The sequence below is a fragment of the Salvelinus sp. IW2-2015 genome, linkage group LG20 (assembly GCF_002910315.2).
Source record: "Salvelinus sp. IW2-2015 linkage group LG20, ASM291031v2, whole genome shotgun sequence".
Classification (NCBI taxonomy): domain Eukaryota; kingdom Metazoa; phylum Chordata; class Actinopteri; order Salmoniformes; family Salmonidae; genus Salvelinus; species Salvelinus sp. IW2-2015.
Genome location: NC_036860.1, coordinates 56,233,175 through 56,251,665, shown reverse-complemented (window position 1 = coordinate 56,251,665; position 18,491 = coordinate 56,233,175). Strand labels below are relative to the sequence as shown.

At 44.5% G+C, this 18,491-nt stretch overlaps 1 protein-coding gene across 2 annotated transcripts in view; it reads left to right on the top strand.

Annotated features, from left to right (window-relative positions):
- Positions 1–18,491, top strand: part of LOC111981662 (protein FAM222A) — a 30,338-nt gene that overhangs the window by 6,361 nt on the left and 5,486 nt on the right. For both annotated transcript variants that reach the window (XM_024013043.2, XM_024013044.2), the window contains exon 2: positions 7,946–8,105. In XM_024013043.2, coding sequence (XP_023868811.1) covers positions 7,994–8,105 — 112 coding nt within the window. In that variant the 5' untranslated portion in view covers positions 7,946–7,993. The remainder of the gene's footprint in view (positions 1–7,945; positions 8,106–18,491) is intronic.

Below are 18,491 nucleotides of genomic sequence, written 5' to 3'. Positions count from 1 at the left end.
GCTTTGTCATTATGGTGTGTAGATAGATAGTGTGGGGGGGGGGGCAATTTAATCAATTTTAGAATAAGGCTGTAACTTAACAAAATGTGGAAAAAGTCAAGGGGTCTAAATACTTTCTGAAGGCACTGTATATATCTATATATATCCCGTTGTTACTCTGCAGGAGGCTATATTGCCTACCGTGTTCTGCAGGCCCACTCACTCATGTGCCGGTGAAATGTAAGATAAAAATTATATGTTCAACTAGTCTTTCCCTTTAATGCAGTCGTTTTTGCTTCCTATTCAATACACAGCTAAGCTATTAGGCCTAGTCATGGTGCTAAACAAAAGTATAACTATTATTACCAAGATAGTTTGTTTTAGCTTAATGGGAATTTTATTTTTACTGAACAATCTGTACTGGATTTCAGCCCTGTTTCCTCTTTTTGTGAGACAGAGTCAATGGAGGTGGTAAAGTGACCTCGGAGAGTGCCTGGACGGCTGCTCCGCTTACAGGGATATTGTAAATGGCTTGGTTGCTAAGCAATTTCTCCCGTGCATCCATATTAATCACCTTTTATCTCCTAAGGATATAGTGTTTAAATATGGGCTAGCTACCATCTTTTTAAATCTGCTTAATTGGACTTCTTTATTTTTATATGGTGACTGGGCAGAGAGACTGGGTATTTAGATTAGGGCCGGGACGATAGCAGTATCGCAATGTTTTATCAATGGCAAAAATAATAACACAAAGCATATCTAACTCTTTGGTCCTTTTAATAACCGTCTGCATGTAAAATATTGTGTGCTGTTGCTTGGAAAATACATCTGAATCGGGATGACACATTTTCGTTCCTAACATTAGTGCTGTTTTCTTAAAGAAGTTTAATCCGCTTCCATTTTTGTTTCTTTGCCAATGATACTAACGAGTATCGTGATACTGTTATTGTCCTGGCCCTAGCTTAGAGGATCTAGCCATTGGGGAGGGGGAATTATGGGGGTCGTTGCTCTGTTTGCAATTTCAAACAGCCTGTTATTTTGTGTACAATAAGGTGCAGAATACACATGCTGCCTGATTGCACTCGGAGTAATGTTATCTGCCCTTTACCGGGAAGGCAGCAGGCAGAGGTCATTTTGGATTAGTCCAGGGACCAAAGTCCTGTTTCTCCCAGAACAGTTTGGTTTTTCCATGCCGCTCTGTGAGGACTGGAGCGTATCATTAAGCATGGAAAAGGAGTTCTCTCCCGTATGAGTACCCTGCGGGGAGCATTTTGCCAGTCTTTTCTCATGACTTCTCTGTTTTATTAACATATTTTTAATGACTTGAAGGATTCGGTGACCCTTAACCGCATAATGAACAGCCTTGCCTACTCTGACGGGAAAGGAGGGGAGGGCTTGGTGGGTGGGTAGGGAGGAGTTTGGCAGTGAAAGACACTGTAGCCAAAGCTATACTGTAGGAACATTTTTCCTTTGTGGACAAAATCTTACCAGGCAGGCATAACAGCCACTTTGTCTCTGGAGGGTATGCAAGCAAAACAAACAGTTACAATTATGATTGAAAAGGGATTATTAAACCCTAAGGAGATACAAAGGCTTGTTTAAAGGATTTGTTTTTGACCAGATTGAAAGCATAAACTCCAACGTACTTGTAGAGCACCGTAACAAATGATTGGTTGAGATGGGTCTAACTCTTTACTTTTGACAAGTCTGCCCTTTCTGTCGTATAGTCTGGTTCTGTAGATTCTTCACCCACCATGCTAATCTATAAAGTGAGACAGAAGAACATCTGTCACTGTGTTTTGACAAGAAACAGATGGGCCTTTTGATTATTGCCTGCGTTGATCTGTCTGGGTTTCCACTCCCAGCAGGTGAGACTGGCAGTCAGTGGGCGGATCATAGACGCAAAGCATCTGTAGATCAAATCAGATAGTTGTTGCTCTTAGTGTGTGTGTTCACCCTAGCTAGATTTTCTTTTAGGCTACAGTGACTGGGGATTTACTTTGTTTGTCAAAGCTTCTTCTGTCAGAAAGCTTGAGCACCCGCTGCATAATATGAATGTATTTGTAAGGCATGGACCGTTTCTCAAGTTGATTCATATTGTAAACCCATCTGTTGCGGCTCTAGTTGTTGGGCTATGGTCTGATAGCCTAAGGGTTTTTTATTCTTCTATTAGATCCAGGCATCTAAGTTTGCAGTCCTCTCTCTGTCTTCCCATTCTTCAGCCCATCCAGACCCATTAAAACCTATCAGAAATTGTCCAGGGTGAAAGAGCAGGCTTTATGGGAAGCACAAATCCTCAGCTTTAATACAGAGGAACTGTATTTTGTACCTAGAGGTAAATTAACAGCAACACATCTAAGATATTAATGGTAAGAGGAAAATATAAAATAAGTAGATGTAAATGGAAATCTGTTTTGTTTCCCAACAACGAAGGATATGGGTGGAGGAAAGAGAAACCCAGAAACTTAAAACCATCCAATTCAAACCCAGCATAGGCGGTAGTCCATCCAATTCAAACCCAGCATAGGCGGTAGTCCATCCAATTCAAACCCAGCATTGGCGGTAGTCCATCCAATTCAAACCCAGCATAGGCGGTAGTCCATCCAATTCAAACCCAGCATAGGCGGTAGTCCACAATGAATAATTATTATTATTTTTTAAAATATTATGATGACATAAGAGCAGAGCACACAGCGGGCGTATTGTCATAAAGAGTATTGTTGGCTAAATGATCTTCTCTGAGGCAGCCAATACAAAGCTTCAGTGATGTGGGATGGAAAGCCCAGGATGGGGCATTTTAATAGGTCTGTATGACAACGCAGAGATTTGTCTGTGCACTGTACCTCACTAACTGCATTAGGCCTATATACTACAAGTCAATGTTTTCCAAAGGTAAGCCAGCATGCCCATGGGTTATCCACAGCCAGTGTGGGATGAGGATGGAGAAGGTGCTGTTTACTGGTTATGCTCCCTCTGCTATTGCCAGGCGCCATGCCCAAAGCAAAAGCTGTGATTTTTACCTTTGCACCTGTGAGCTGCGCAAGGACAGGGTTGAGTGAACCCAAGGCTCTGTACCAGATAACTATTAATGATGCCCTGACAGCACTGGATGTGTTCATGGGCTTTACCATTGGCCTTCATGGACTGTGTGTTCAGGTTACCTACTTCCCCCAAGCTGTCAATGTGTCTATGTCAAGAACAAAATCCCCCCAAACTAGTAGAGAATTGTATTTTTGGTTTTGCATATAGGCCTAGGTGTAAAGAAATGTTTTTAAAAGAATATGAATAGTTCACGGAGTCCAGGCTGCTCATTCTCTCCTGCTCACAAATGTGTTATGGTTCTCTCAAAAAGCATCAGCCAGCAGTCTCTCCAGGGATGTTCCTATATCCACCCATTGTATTTATTTTCCATACATTTCTGAGCAAGTGCATCCATTGTATAGAAATAACAATCTGCCAAACCCTGCTTAACACTGTTGTAATACCTTTTGTACAGGAGCTGATCTCAATGGAAAGGAGGCTCATTGTTGTCTGCTCTCCACAGTGAGCCTGGGTTGTTTGAATGTCCTGATCTGCTCTACACAGTGAGCCTGGGTTGTTTGAATGTCCTGATCTGCTCTACACAGTGAGCCTGGTTGTTGTTCATTGAATGTCCTGATCTGCTCTACACAGTGAGCCTGGGTTGTTTGAATGTCCTGATCTGCTCTACACAGTGAGCCTGGGTTGTTTGAATGTCCTGCAGTTCAAACTCTTGTATTTTTTTTGTGGAAAATAGACAATCTGGGTCTCATATCGTGCTCTGATTCCAATTATGCTAACTTGAAACAGGATGGCTCTTATTGGCTGATCCGGGAGTAATAAATCCCATAAATGTATGAGGTGCATAGATGAACCGTCAGCTTCTGTAGCTGTCTGTCTGTTTCAGACTGACTAGACTGCTTGCCCTGTCTCCTTGGCTCAATCATTCAGACAGGACCCAGCGTTCATTTAGAGGAGCCCTTTGAGATTCTGTATGTGTGTGTGTGTGTGTGTGTGTTATGGCAAGATGAGAGATGGCGACCGGTCAGCCATGCCCCAATACCCATAGCCCTGTTCTATGGTGAATGCCTACATTCAAGTCTTCCTACTGTTTGAGCAGTGAATAGTCTAGGTTTGACTGCAAGCTGTCAGTAAGGCATTGAAGGTCATTGATGGAAATTGCTTTAAAAGCGAGACCAAAATAGTAATTTCATACCCATTTTACTCTCCTCCCCATACAGAACCTGTGGTTTTGCATCTCTTTGTGACCGCATCACTGATGTTGAGTCTTATCCAATGTTACTGTTCTGTAGAACTGTAGACACAGGGTGTATTTCAGGCTGTGAAGAGCCTGGGGGGGGCTGGCTGCTCTTTGAAAGGTTAGAGCTCTGTTATTCAGAGTGATGACTCTGTAAGGAGGCCACACACAGTCTATAGACCTAAAAAATGTTAAACAAAGTTCAAGTACCCTTAGCCTAATTGTTTTTCTGTAAATCAACCTTACTGTATGAAGTTTGTTCTGTTCCTCCTGTGTCAGTGTTTGCTTTTTGGCCTGCCAGGGATTTGACAGTGGGTAGGGAAGGACATTAGCATACTAATCCAACTAGAGAGTGAAAAGGGTGCTCACACCGCTCAGCCTAAACCTTTTTTCATTATCTAATTATTAACTGCGGATTCTGAGAACTGCAAAGATGAGCTGAGAGGGTTGGGGGGGTGTATGCGAAGCGAGTGTCTTTTTGTCTGTGTGTTTTTGTGTTTATTGAAAGGAAGGGTCTCAGGGCAGTGTTACTCTGCTCCAGTCAAGGCCCTGGAGGCTGCTCAGAGAGGAGCGGAGAGACTGGAAGGTCAGGCAGAGCACAGCCTCATCTATGTGCTGTAAAGCTACTATCTGCCAGAAGGATGGCCTTTCTCACTTTCAGCCTGAACAAAACGATTCAGTAAATGGAAGGCACACTTTCTAGATGAGATAGCAGGTTGATGTCGTATCAATTGCTCTCTCAAGGGTATCCTACTCTTTTTGAAGGATAGACTGCATGTCCCTGGGGTTGCCATTTGGATGCAGTAAGAATTTAAGAGGATCATGTCATACCTCTGTCCATTTAAACTATAACAGCCATCATCATCTAGCTCCGCCATCACTGCCCTTCTCCCTTCCAAATGACCTCGTTATCTTCCCACACACAATCCCATTCCTCAAGAGCCCAGGGAAAAGACAATAGTTTGTACAATTAGACATTTTATTTTCCAATGCCATTCCCTCAGGCCCCCTACAAATTTTGCCCTCAGTCCATCATTGTTGGAGCGGACATTTTGTCTGCCAAAACATCCTTATCAGGGAAACCTTGGGAGACAAAAGATGGAGTGCAGAGCCAGAGGTCCTTATCTCTGTGGCAGACCCTCAGCGGACCGCATCACGCCTGATAACGCCTCTTATCAGAGCCACTGATGTCACCCCAAAGTGGCAAGGATTTACCGTCCTTGCCACTCTCCTTCTCTCATTATCCATCGCCGTGGAGACCTTGTAGACTAGAGCACAAAGCTCGCAATTGGTTGGGAGAAGAAGAGGAGGAGCTGAGTAGATCTAAGTGAGGTTTAAGTCGAGTCAGGAGCTGGGGTACATATTAGCTGGTGTTCATTTGAGGGAAAACTGGTCAGCAGTAGTTTGTTGGAGGCCTTTTGAATTAAGCATTAGGGGCTGAGGAGGTGTGGTATATGGCCAATATACTACGGCTAAGGGCTGTTTTTATGCGCAACACAGTGCCTGGATACAGACCTTTTTAGCTGTGGTATATTGGCCATATGCCACAAACCCCCGAGGTGCCTTATTGCTATTATAAACTGGTTACCAACCTAATTAGAGCAGTAAAAAGAAATGTTTTGTCATACCCGTGGTATACGGTCTAATATACCACGGCTGTCAGCCAATCAGCATTCAGGGCTCAAACCACTCCGTTTATAATAAGTAAGCACTATGGCTTAGCAGGTGGGGAATTGGATACATGACCATGATGTTTCTGCTTTAAATCCCTATTGGGTCACAGCTGTAATAAGGCTGGAGTAGAGATGTGTTGTTGTTATCTTGCTGACAGGTGCTTGACTGGATGATGAACACAAGATATATTGGGTTTAAACGATGCCTTGAATTGTAAAATGTGCTGCATGTGTTTGTAATGAAACATTTACTTTGTCATGCATTAACTTTGTCAGCTAAAGTTAGGAGAACCTTTATCACTGAGCGAGTAAGAGACAGAGAAAATGTCTGACAGGCAATAGAATGAGCCCTTTAGCTCAGATGCTGTCAACAGAACTGGTGCTCCCTGAACTCACTTTGATCTGTGCACTCTGTCCTTTTAGAGGCAGTCTAATGGAGAATGCAAAAGCACTTTTACTCGAAGGGCTCACAACCACTTTATTTTACTTTTCGATTTTGATGGGATGAAAGAAACGTTGTCAGTTATGCATGACCGTTTCCTTTTCTCGCTTCCTTTTTTCCCCTCTAAGTATATTTTTCTGCTTAAATAAAGCAGTGGTCTCTGAATGATAATGCCTTTCTTGATGCATTTTTATCCAGGAGAAAATTTGGGGAGTAGCCTAATGGAAGGTATTCTGATACTCGTCTCTTAGTTTCCGCCGGTAAAGCAGTGACGGCATTTCCCCCGAGATTCCTTTTGGTCCGCTCTGTGCCTTTTCTCCCCTGCCCTCCTTTGACATGCGTGGTAATGAAGGGTTGTTGTGAAATTGGTATTCTTTTCAAAATGAAGTCCGACCATCGAGAGAGGCTTTTAGCTTTTCAGCTGTGTGTGATCACATGAGAGGCTGTGCTGGGTGGTTTTGAAGTGGGGCTGTCAAAGTATGAGAGGAGAGGCAGACCGGGGAGGAGAGGGGTGAGAGGTGGGGTGGATCTCTTCAAGCACCTGACTAGAATGAAAGCCACGTTGTTCCTCCCTTTTGAGCTGGAGGTAATTCTGTTTCTGCAGCCAGTCACTGCGCTCTGTCTCCTGCATCTGACTCACTTAAGCTGGCCTGTGGCCCTTGAGGCAGAACTGAAAACAATAAGCCAAAGAACTGTAGAAGAAAAGTGGAAGAGAGGGAGGATAAAGAAATGAAGCCTCTGAGACAGCTGTGTGCAAGGCATTCACTTCAATTGAAATTTCAGCGGCGCAGTTTATTTTGGCCGGGAATATAAAGTAGTATTTTGATTTGCTGACACAAAGATGATCGTTCCGTACTATCGGATGTTGCAGGTAGGCCTATGCACCTATAGTATCTATAGGGGCTAGAATATAGTACCCCACTTAGGCCTAGTGTTCAGAATGATAACTACGATCAAAGATACTGGGGGAAACACTTCATACACAAACACACCTTTATGTGTGTGTGCCAAAGCCATTTGGGAGAACTAGCTACTTTTGGATTTTCACTCATGATCAATACCACCATCAATTCATAGAGCAATTCTAGAGTCTCTGAGGACCGGGCTATTGACTGGGTACAGGATGCAGCTGGCAGCAACAGCAGACCGTGTAAATGGACTGTGTTATTGCAACAGACAGGGCAATATGGAGAACAGCGAAGAGCCATCCTAGCGTCTAAAGCGGAGTGGGGAAGTTGGTTTGATGTTAAGTGATTTTACATTCTTAGATATGTAGTGTCCGCAGTTCAAAGGGGTTGCTGAGTTTGACTATGGTAATACGGGCCTGAGGTGGGAACAGTTTTTAAAACATTTTTTTATTTAGGCTTTAAAAAGGAAAGTAGAGAGCATGCATGCATTGGAGGGAGAGCACAGGGAAACTCCTGAGGGGGAGACCTCCATCAGCGTGGTAAGAGTTTGCTTACAGGGCTTTGACTTCAGTTTTGGGTTTTGCATTCAGTTCAACAGCCAGCAGCTTGTAATTTAATACATGATCAAAAGCTAACGGATGTGTTTTTCTCTCCCTGTCCCTCTCAGGTTCCCCCGAGGTCCAAGCGGCTGTAGAACCCCCAGAAAGCTGCAGCCATGTTAGCCTGCCTACAGAGACGGCAGCAGAACCTCTCATCTCAGCACCTGGTCTGCACCCCCAAGATCCTGGATGCTCCCCCACAGCAGCCGCAGCCCAGCACGAGAAAAAGTGAGTCCACATGTCTCTGCTCTCAGCAGCACAGGAGAACAGCCACTAACTCTACATTTCACAACAGAGACCCAACTTTGTCTCACTTGTGGTGCTGTGTTTGTATCTCGGTGTTGTGAGTGACTGGTGGAATTCAAAAGAGAAAGAAATATATTCAATTTTTAGGGGGAAAGCACTTTTCACTTATACACACACAACTGTAGTTAGGGTATAGAATGCCCTTGTTACAATGTTCCGAGATGTACAATGTTAAACCAGCCTCTCCTGTCGCAACCGTTAGTTCCACCGAGCCTCCATCTGATGAAGTTGATTATCTTTAATTATGCCCCTCATCTCTGTGCTGTCTCAGTAGAGGTGTGGACCTCTGCCTGCAGGGTTATGGAGCAGGAGAGACTAGAGCTGTGGTGAGGGAGGGTGAGTTCACCTTGGCCTATTTATCTACCTCTGGCTGGCTGGCTGGCTGACTGGCTGGCTGGCTGGGTGACTGGCTAGCTGGCTGGATGACTGGCTGGATGACTGGCTGGATGACTGGCCTGCTGAAGAGAACCATACAGGGTTGGTATCTCCCCCTCAGATCTGTGTGGATCCTGCGGTCTTATCACAGGTAGTCATCTGGCACTCTAATTTAATTCATGAGGGCATTGATCAACGATGGAATGCTGTTACGTGGGCTGGTCCGGGCCGGTCTGTGCTGATAATGATGATGATTGTCCTGCAAAGGGCATACTACCATGCAACCACCCCACAACTTCTCCTAGTGAGCCCAGAACTTTTCTCTATAAAACTATTTTACAATCTGTATTATATGTATTATATGCTGCCTCCTTTCACACATTGTTGCTCGCTCAGCCATTTGCCCACATAAATACCCGAAACACACGGTGCTTATTATTCAGGTTTTCTCTGTTTCTGCTGCTTTTTGATATGGGTGGGACGATGCGTACATGGTCAAATAAAACCATGTTGTCACGGCCACTGTCGGAGAACTCTATGTAACTTCATACGCTAGAGAGGACCTTCCTTTTGAACTTGGATCACAGAAAAGGCTCGCTCAAGCATGTGCTGTGTTAATCAGAAGATAAGTGATTACAAGCCATGTTATCCATGTCATAAACAGAGATTTAAAAATACGTGTTTATTATCCTCATTGCCAGTGCACGTTTATTATCACATTTAATGAGAGGTTATGTTGTGGCAGTTGTGGGCTGATGAAACCAGCGTGGGGCTTTCTGAGTTTAGTTATCATATTTCCATGATTAAATCCAGAGAATGTTTCATCTCTGTTTTATGTTTATTGCTCTGTCAGATTTCTGTGGAAGTTTATGACATGAATTTATGGGAAACCGCATATCAGCCAAGCCTATCCCCACATAGATAGCATAATAACATGATATTAGCATTTTCTTTTGTGATATACAGTAAGTCAGGTATAGAAAATGCAGAAATTGCCTGAGTGATTAACCCCAAGGCCGATGAGTAATTGTGTGGAGACATTCTGACTAAATGCAAGCTGATGGATTTGTAATGTATTTCTCTAGCTTCACTGGCCATGAAAACAAATCCTGTGTATCCCCAGCTTTCCTTCACATTGAAACCTTTCACTAATGCTCTCTGGGAGACTAGGATCCTCTGTTCCCTACCCCCATGTCCCTCATCTCACCATCTCTCTCCTGGGGTGAAACACCCCTTTGTCTCTCCATTATTAATTGCTAATCAGTAGAGCACTTGTCTGCTAAATGCTGGAACAGAAGGGTCTAGTTTGCCTCAGGCAGAACCACGAGCGCCTTCGTCATCCTGTTTACCTGCAGGACCCATTACACCCTCCCGGAGCTTTGTGTGTGTGTGTGCCGCATCATTCCCTCCAGCACTAGCCTGACATTTCAAACACAACCACATGAAACAAACTGCTCTACTGATTGGCGCATGCTGGTTAGACAAGACCCAGAAGACTTCTCTAGAATGTTTTTGTGTTTTTTCCCATTGGGATTCTCAGTTGAAAGATTTGTGGTTCTCATACAGATTTTTGTTGAATAGCTTTCAGAGGATTCAGAGTTTACAGATAGACTGTTCCAATGGATGTCTGTGGTTCGGCTTTACAGAGGAATCCCTGACTATGCCAACCCATCTTTTAAATATGAGAAAGTGTGTGTGTGGAACTAAGTGCGAGGGTTTATGTGATGAGAGCTAATGAGTACTCTGCACTTGGCCTGAACAGCAGACCGGAGCCGGGAATGCTTTATCCAATGCTGCCGGCCTGTGCTTCCGGAGGGTTCTTTTAGAGCGCTGCGCTGCTTTCTCCGGTGCTGCCGAGCTGAGACAAATGGGGAGTGACACTCTCTCGTAAAGAGGTATCCGCCTGAGTCTCTTCAAGCACAAATAACTAAGTATTCACCCCCAAGGTTCTTCTGTTCCACAAACGAACACCTCTCATGAAGAGATTAGAGAGAGGGGAAGCAAGGGAGGACGTAAATGGGTACAATGTGTTTCTGTTTGTTATGTGTGATGGAGAGGTAGAGGTGTGTGTGTGCGCGCACATCGGTGCTTCAGCTTGGTCTTTATTTATATCTCATTCCGTGTATTTCACTCATTCTAAGTTCAGGAATAGTATCCACAGAGGGCTGGAACACAGAGGGCTGGAACACAGAGGGCTGGAACACAGAGGGCTGGAACACAGAGGGCTGGAACACAGAGGGCTGGAACACAGAGGGCTGGAACACAGAGGGCTGGAACACAGAGGGCTGGAACACAGAGGGCTGGAACACAGAGGGCTGGAACACAGAGGGCTGGAACACAGAGGGCTGGAACACAGAGGGCTGGAACACAGAGGGCTGGAACACAGAGGGCTGGAACACCGGCTCTGTCCACTCTCTAACTTCTCCCTCCCCCCTTGTGTGTAGCTCGCTTGCTCTCTTCACTCCAGATCTGTGTGAGGAGGCCTCAGTCCAGAGACCCAGCTGACCTCCTCAGACTCCATTAATATTAATGCGTGTTCATATGGATACAGAGATGAAGAGAGCTGCAGGCTCTGCATCTCAATGGCTCTGCTTTATAAGGGCACCGACCTGTGCACAGCTAGAGACACCATGCAAATGCTTTACCACAATATTCAAACTGAGCCCTAGATCTCTACTCATGGATGTTGAATACATGCAGGAGGGTTCTGACTTAATTTTCATTCACAGCAGTTACTGTATGCCTTGGTCACATCCAAGGGGAAGTAAAGGCTCCATGTGGAGCTGTGTTGTGGTGGACGTGAGGCAGGTCCAGATAGTCGATACAAGGCGAGGTGTCTTGCTCTGCCTGAGCAACGGGGGCAGTCAATTACAGAGACTTGCCACTAGCAGCTGAATGGAGGCGTGGTCAATTAATTACATTGGTTCTAACAAGTGGGTCTATTAGGGCCAACTGTGCTCATACAAGAGGTTGTCATGGTGATGCTGTGGCCTAGGTTTTTAATGTTGTTAATTAGCCTAGTTGTCAAGGACAGTCTGGTTGTGTAGGCGGCAGGTTGATACGGTTACTGTATAGTGGTGTTGATATAAATGTTTGGATCGCCATAGTGAAACATGGGTGTGTAATGTGATGTTTAGCAGTGCATGTTTGTGTTTGCTTGTGGTCCTGAGAACAGCACTAATGAATGTCCGTGACTGAATGCCTTGGTGTGGCGTGTCCCCAGTGAGGAGTAGCTAGTCAGCATGTTTATCCACCAAACATTTTCATCAGAAAAAGATTTAACACCAAAGACTTTTCTTACAACCTAGACTTTGGGCTTCTTGCCCTGTTTTTCTCATTTTGTCGATGGTTAATTTAAGAATATTTTTGTGATCGTTGCACAAGGATTAACCACCACCAAGCACAGGCCTATATTAGTGGTTATTGTAATAGCAGGAGGGGTAATGGTAATTCTGTTTGGTTCCTTCTGTTGGGTGTTTTGTGTGAGAACCAGAAGAGCAGCAGAGGGACTCTGTTTTTAGCCCTGGCTCAGGGGCTTGTTTCGCCAGTTAATCAGTGATTAACTCAAACAGTTCTGAAACAATGAGGTCTCCACTCTGATCTGCGGGGTATTGCTTTAAGCGTGACCATGGGGGGATTAGCTAGTTTACCACGACTGAAAGCATCTTGTGGGCTTGTATGGGGGTGGATTCGGTGCAGGGTTCCCGAAAGACTGTGGCATGGTGAAGAATACTCAACGCTGTACATCACCTCACCTATCTGTTTCTCATTTGACAGTTTTTATGGTTGAGACATATTTTAAACTTCAAAAATATTAGGTCTACACATACACACACTCGCTCTTTCTCCCCGTGTGTGTCAGATACTCGTTATCAGGCTGCTGAAAATAGTTCATTCGATTTCAAGAATGTGCCTGTGGTTAATTAGCCACACTGTTAATTGAGATTTTAGGATTGCCCCTCAGCCTCCACCCACCCATCTCACCAAGGACGGCCCCCGCCCCATGTGGAAGAAAGGAAGTCAGGATTAGGCACTTCCTGTGAAAGCGTGCCAGTGTTACCCAGCATGTTGCCGTGACAGTTAAGGCGTCCGCATACATAGGTTCGGTTGGCTCCAAGCAGAACTCGGCTAGGCGACGAGGACGTCTGTTCTCTCATACTCCCTAAAGACCTTCGCTTGAAAAACGAGAAAAAAGCGGCAAGGTTACTGTTTGTCCCTATTGAACACTTCCTCAAAATAGATCAATCAATAAATCTGAAATAAATGTACTTTTTTAGGGAGGCGGTCTAGTCGTGAAATTTTACATCTAGCTAAGATGTTTGGTGCAGTACTTCTCAAGTGAACAAAATGTCCGTGAAAACTAGTAGTGCACTGCAGACAGTAGGGCCTAGCTGCTGCTGGCCCTCTCGTCTCTCTCGTTGAATGACAGAAAACACTTGACGAATCCCGCCCCGCTAACTGTTTCGACTGGGAAGCATGCGACAGGCAGGGTTTCTGTTCCTAGCCCCAACACCCACCACACAGCTAGTGCATTCAAGGCTAACCATGGTGGAGCATCACGGACATTTGAATCCCAATCATCCCGGTAAAGGTGAGAGGGGAAATTAGCTTAATGGAGTCACCAGCTAAGGAAGTGATGTTCTATTTAGTGAGGGCTTTAACTTCTGCCTCTGCTCCTCTCTTTCATTTTCTCTTTCTTTCTCTCTCGCTCATATTCTCTCTCTCTCGGCTGAGAAAGAGTGGGCTGGGAGACTATGTGCAGTTTGCGTGTTCTGGGTGATTAAGTGCTTAAGGTCAGACTGCTAAATACCTCATTCTGTCACTCCATACCGAACGTCACAAAGGTGTGTGTCGCTTTTCTATTCTGGGGGGGTGTGAGCTGGCATTTTATTTTGCAGACTTAAGAGGCCCAATATTTTGTTATTCACAGCTTTCATTCCCCCAGATTTCCATAAATGTTAATGCTGTAAGGAAAGGTCAGACTGCTGTGCACTCACTTTGTAAACCAGGCCCTCTCAAAGAGCGAGTCATTTAAAGAGACATATACATTTGTTTTGTCTAAATTGTCCTTGTGCTTTAAATTACATTTTTTTCCTTTACTGTTGCCTTGGTTATAGTTGCTGGTTAGTGCCCACCTTTTGGATGGAGAGGGATAGACTGACTTAGGGCTGTCCTCTCTAAACACTGAGTGGATACTGAGGCAGTTCTGCTGCATAGCTAACCACTTCAGTCCAAGTTTGACCTAGCAGCCCTCTGCTCATTGGTTCATTTGAACCACCATAACTATGCCATTCGTGCCACTGCCAATGGTATTGAAATGATAGATGAGGGAATATTTGAGCGTGGTGGGTTTGAAACCAGCAGAGGCCTGTGTGTTGACATGTGAGCCTGTCACTGTGGGTGGCATGTCTTTGTGTTGCTGACAGGGCTGTAATCTGTGGATTTAAGGAGTGAGACGTTCTTTGAAGATGAGTTAGCATTCTGTGTTTGTAGTGTTTATGGAACGCCTAGCCATTCTTGAGGGCTCAGGGCAAAACATTGACACTGTACCAAACAAGGGATGAGACCAATGGCACTCCGTGATTGGTTTTACAATATTTATCTCTCTGGTAATTGGACGAGAGATGATTTGGGGCAGAATAAATTACTCTGTGTGGTACTGTACTTCTGATTTGATGCTGGTGCGTTGATGAAAGATGCTGATGATGCCTTGAAGAGATTTCTATAATTAAGCAAGAAGGCCCGGGGGGGTGTGGTATATGGCCAATATATACCACGGCTAAGGGCTGCTGTTATGCACAACGCAAAGCGGAGTGCCTGGACACAGCCCTTAGCCATGGTATATTGGCCATATACCACAAACCCACGAGGTGCCTTATTGCTATTATAAACTGGTTACCAATGTAATTAGAGCAGTAAAAATAAATGTTTTGTCATACCCGTGGTATACTGATATACCACGGCTGTCAACCAATCAGCATTCAGGGTTCAAACCACCCAGTTTATAATTAGAAATTGAACGAGATCTTAAGAACTTACAAATTCATAACATGGTACATATTGGAATTCGTAACGTATCATACGAATTGCAGAATTTGTTTTGTTGCAGGATGTAACACATCATAAAAAATGTATGAAGTTGTACACAATTGTGCGGAATTTTTGGGGACCAGATTTGGCTCATGAGCACTACTTTCAAAACTACTGGCTGGAATTATACAAAACCTTGAATGCATCTTTAATGTAGAGCACTTTAGTGTTTTCAGTTGAAACAGAGTTTATAACTGTCGAATGGTCATTCTTTTGCCTTGTTTTGAGCATAAGATAGTTAAAGGCAGCTCAATCTTGACTCATTCCAGGCAGGGTCCTGAGCTGCAAAATAATCTGTATTTAATATTGGACAAGTTCAGGCAGTAACTTCTCATTTCAAAATGTTTTCTCCTTACTGAGATACTTGATAGTCATGCAGGATCACAGGGTTGTCTAGAGGTTGCGTAGACATCGGTTTAACACTCCCAGATGTCCTTGTTTTCTATACCACTGGTGTATAGTGATACATAAATAACTAGTGTTTTGCTGTATTGTAGTTCTCTGTGGAATTCACTCTGGCTGCTGCTGGCACTGCTACGGTGCAGTTCTGTTCCCTTGGCTCCACTGGAAGATGCTTGGATGGATAAAACACTCCACCTCTCCCCCTCCCTCCATTTTAAACACCCAATTTATTTTCTTTATGAGATTTTGTAGATTGAATCATTTTGACAGTTGGAGGCTCGTTGTGGGCCTGAAATGAAATGAACTACCAAATCAATTCCGAACGGGAACAACAATTGAGCGCTCCCCATATTTCACAATATTAACTGTGATGGTGTGTTGCTTGTACGGCTGAAGTGTCTCTTCAAATGGGTTTTGAAGTGTTTTTTGTTTCGATTTTTGTATATATATATATTTTTTTTTTCTGCTCCCTTTGTCGCCACTCGCCTCCTTATGTGTGCTGTGGAAGTGATTGTCACTGACTACAGAGTAATCTAGGTTAATTTCAGCACTTTTGCTTTTCATGTCAGGAATTCCATAAAAGTGTCGTTCTGAGGGGTGGTGGTAATTTCTGCCAGGTGATTTATTGCTTTTAAATGGAGCGCCTTTTCTGCCTCTCCTTTGTTGCTGTGAGCTAAGCAGCCATGAAATTGCATGAATAATCGTGTTTAAATCCAATCTTGGTTTGTCCCCTCAGCTTTCCCGTACACCATTCAATAGCGCACCCTGTGGAGTGTGCCCTGACTTCTCCTCACAGTTTAAGCTCCAGGCTTTTATATTACAGTCAATACAGGTCCGTAAGAGGATTTAGAGCAGCTGAATTTCTTACTTTACAGGTAGGTAGCCTTGGATGATTTGAAAGCTACACTCGTGGCCAAAAATATTGGCACCCTTCTACTTTTTTCAAATAATGCACCATTTCGTCCAGAAAACTGTTGAAATTAAAGTATTTTGGTGTCCACATATGCATGTCTTTGGTTTGCAGTTGACCAACAAACAAAAAAATATCTGAATTATTTACTAAATGTTAGTTTATTCCACAAAGAAATCCTAAAATGGCCCGGACAATATTATTTAATCTATAATTAATATATTTATATGATTTGAAGCAGCTGATTCTCCTTTACTGATGTCTCTTATGACCGAAAATACCTTCTGGACATCAGAACTGGATTACTCACCACGAACTGGAAGAAGCTTTTTCCTTTAACAAGTCCGACAAGAAAGATATACTGTTCTTCCGGGAACAGGCCCACATCCCCGTCATTTGCGTGAAGGAAAGACGGAGGCAAAGAGGATCCAGATCAGGCTGCCTTTTGAGAATCCGTAGGCGAGCGAGTAAACTCCCACTGCCATCAATTCTACTTGCTAACATGCAATCATTGGAAAATGAAAGTGATGACGTACGATTATCCTACCAACGGGACATTAAGAACTGTAATATCTTATGTTTCACCGAGTTGTGGCTGAACGACGACACAGATAATATAGAGCTGGAGGGATTTTAAATGCACCGGCAGAACAGAGAAGCTATGTCTGGTAAGACAAGGGGTGGGGGTATGTATCTTTTTGTCAATAACAGCTGGTGCGCGATGTCTAATTTTAAAGAAGTCTTGAGGTATTGCTCTACCAAGAGATCTCATCTACATTATTCGTAGCCGTCTATTTACCACCACAGACCGATGCTGGCACTAAGACCGCACTCAACCAACTCTATAAGGCCATAAGCAAACAGGCAAATGCTCACCCAGAAGCGGCGCTCCTAGTGGCCGGGGACTTTAATGCAGGCAAACTTAAATCAGTTTTACCACATTTTTACCAGCATGTCACATGTGCAACCAGAGAAAAAAAAACTCTAGACCACCTATTCTCCACACAGATGCATTCAAAGCTCTCCCCCGCCCTCTATTTGGCAAATCTGACCATAATTATATCCTCCTGATTCCTGCTTACAAGCAAAAACTAAAGCAGGAAGTACCAGTGACTCGCTCAATGTGGAAGTGGTCAGATGACGCGGATGCTACGCTACAGGACTGTTTTGCTAGCACAGACTGGAATATGTTCCGGGATTCATCCAATGGCATTGAGGAGTATACCGCCTCAGTCATTGGCTTCATCAATAAGTGCATCGACGACGATGTTGTCCCCACAGTGACCGTACATACATGTCCCAACCAGAAGCCAAAGATTCCAGGCAACATCCGCATCGAGCTAAAAGCTAGAGCTGCCGCTTTCAAGGAGCGGGACACTAATCCGGATGCCTATAAGAAATCCCGCTATGCCCTCAGACGAACCATCAAACAAGCAGAGGGTCAATACAGAATTACGATTGAATCCTACTACACCGGCTCTGACACTCATCGAATGTGGCAGGGCTTGAAAACTATTACAGACTACAAAGGGAAACCCAGATGCGAGCTGCCCAGTGACGAGAGCCTACCAGACGAGCTAAATGCCTTTTATGCTCGCTTCGAGGCAAGCAACACTGACGCATGCATGAGAAAATCAGCTTTTCTGGATAACTGTGATAACGCTCTCGGGGCCAGGTGGATTAAAGGACGTGTACTCAAAGCATGCATCGACCAACTGGCAAGTGTCTTCACTGACATTTTCAACCTCTCCCGAACTGAGTCTGTAATACCTACATGTTTCAAGCAGTCCACCATCGTCCCTGTGCCCAAGGAAGCAAAGGTAACTTGCCTCCATGATTACCGCCCCGTAGCACTCACGTCGGTAGTCAAAAAGTGCTTTGAAAGGCTGGTCATGGCATCCTCCCGGATACCCTAGACCCACTCCAATTCGCATACCGCCACAACAGATCCACAGATGACGCAATCTCAATCGCACTCCACACTGCTCTTTCCTACCTGGACAAAAGGAGAAATCCCGCTATGCCCTCAGACGAACCATCAAACAAGCAGAGGGTCAATACAGAATTAAGATTGAGAGCATGCTGTTCATTGACTACAGCTCAGCGTTCAACACCATAGTGCCCACGAAGCTCTTTACTAAGCCAAGGACCCTGGGACTAAACACCTCTCTCTGCAACTGGATCCTGGACTTCCTGACGGGCTGCCCCAGTTGGTAAGGGTAGGCAACAACACGTCTGCCACGCTGATCCTCAACACTGGGGCCCCTCAGGGGTGTGTACTTAGTCCCCTCATGTACTCCCTGTTCACCCATGACTGTGTGGCCAAACACGACTCCAACACCATTAAGTTTGCTGATGACACAACAGTGGTAGGCCTGATAACCGACAACGATGAGACAGCCTATAGGGAGGTGGTCAGAGAACTGGCAGTGTGGTGCCAGGACAACAACCTATCCCTCAATGTGAGCAAGACAAAGAAGCTGATCGTAGAATACAGGAAAAAGCGGGCCGAACAGGCCCCCATTAACATC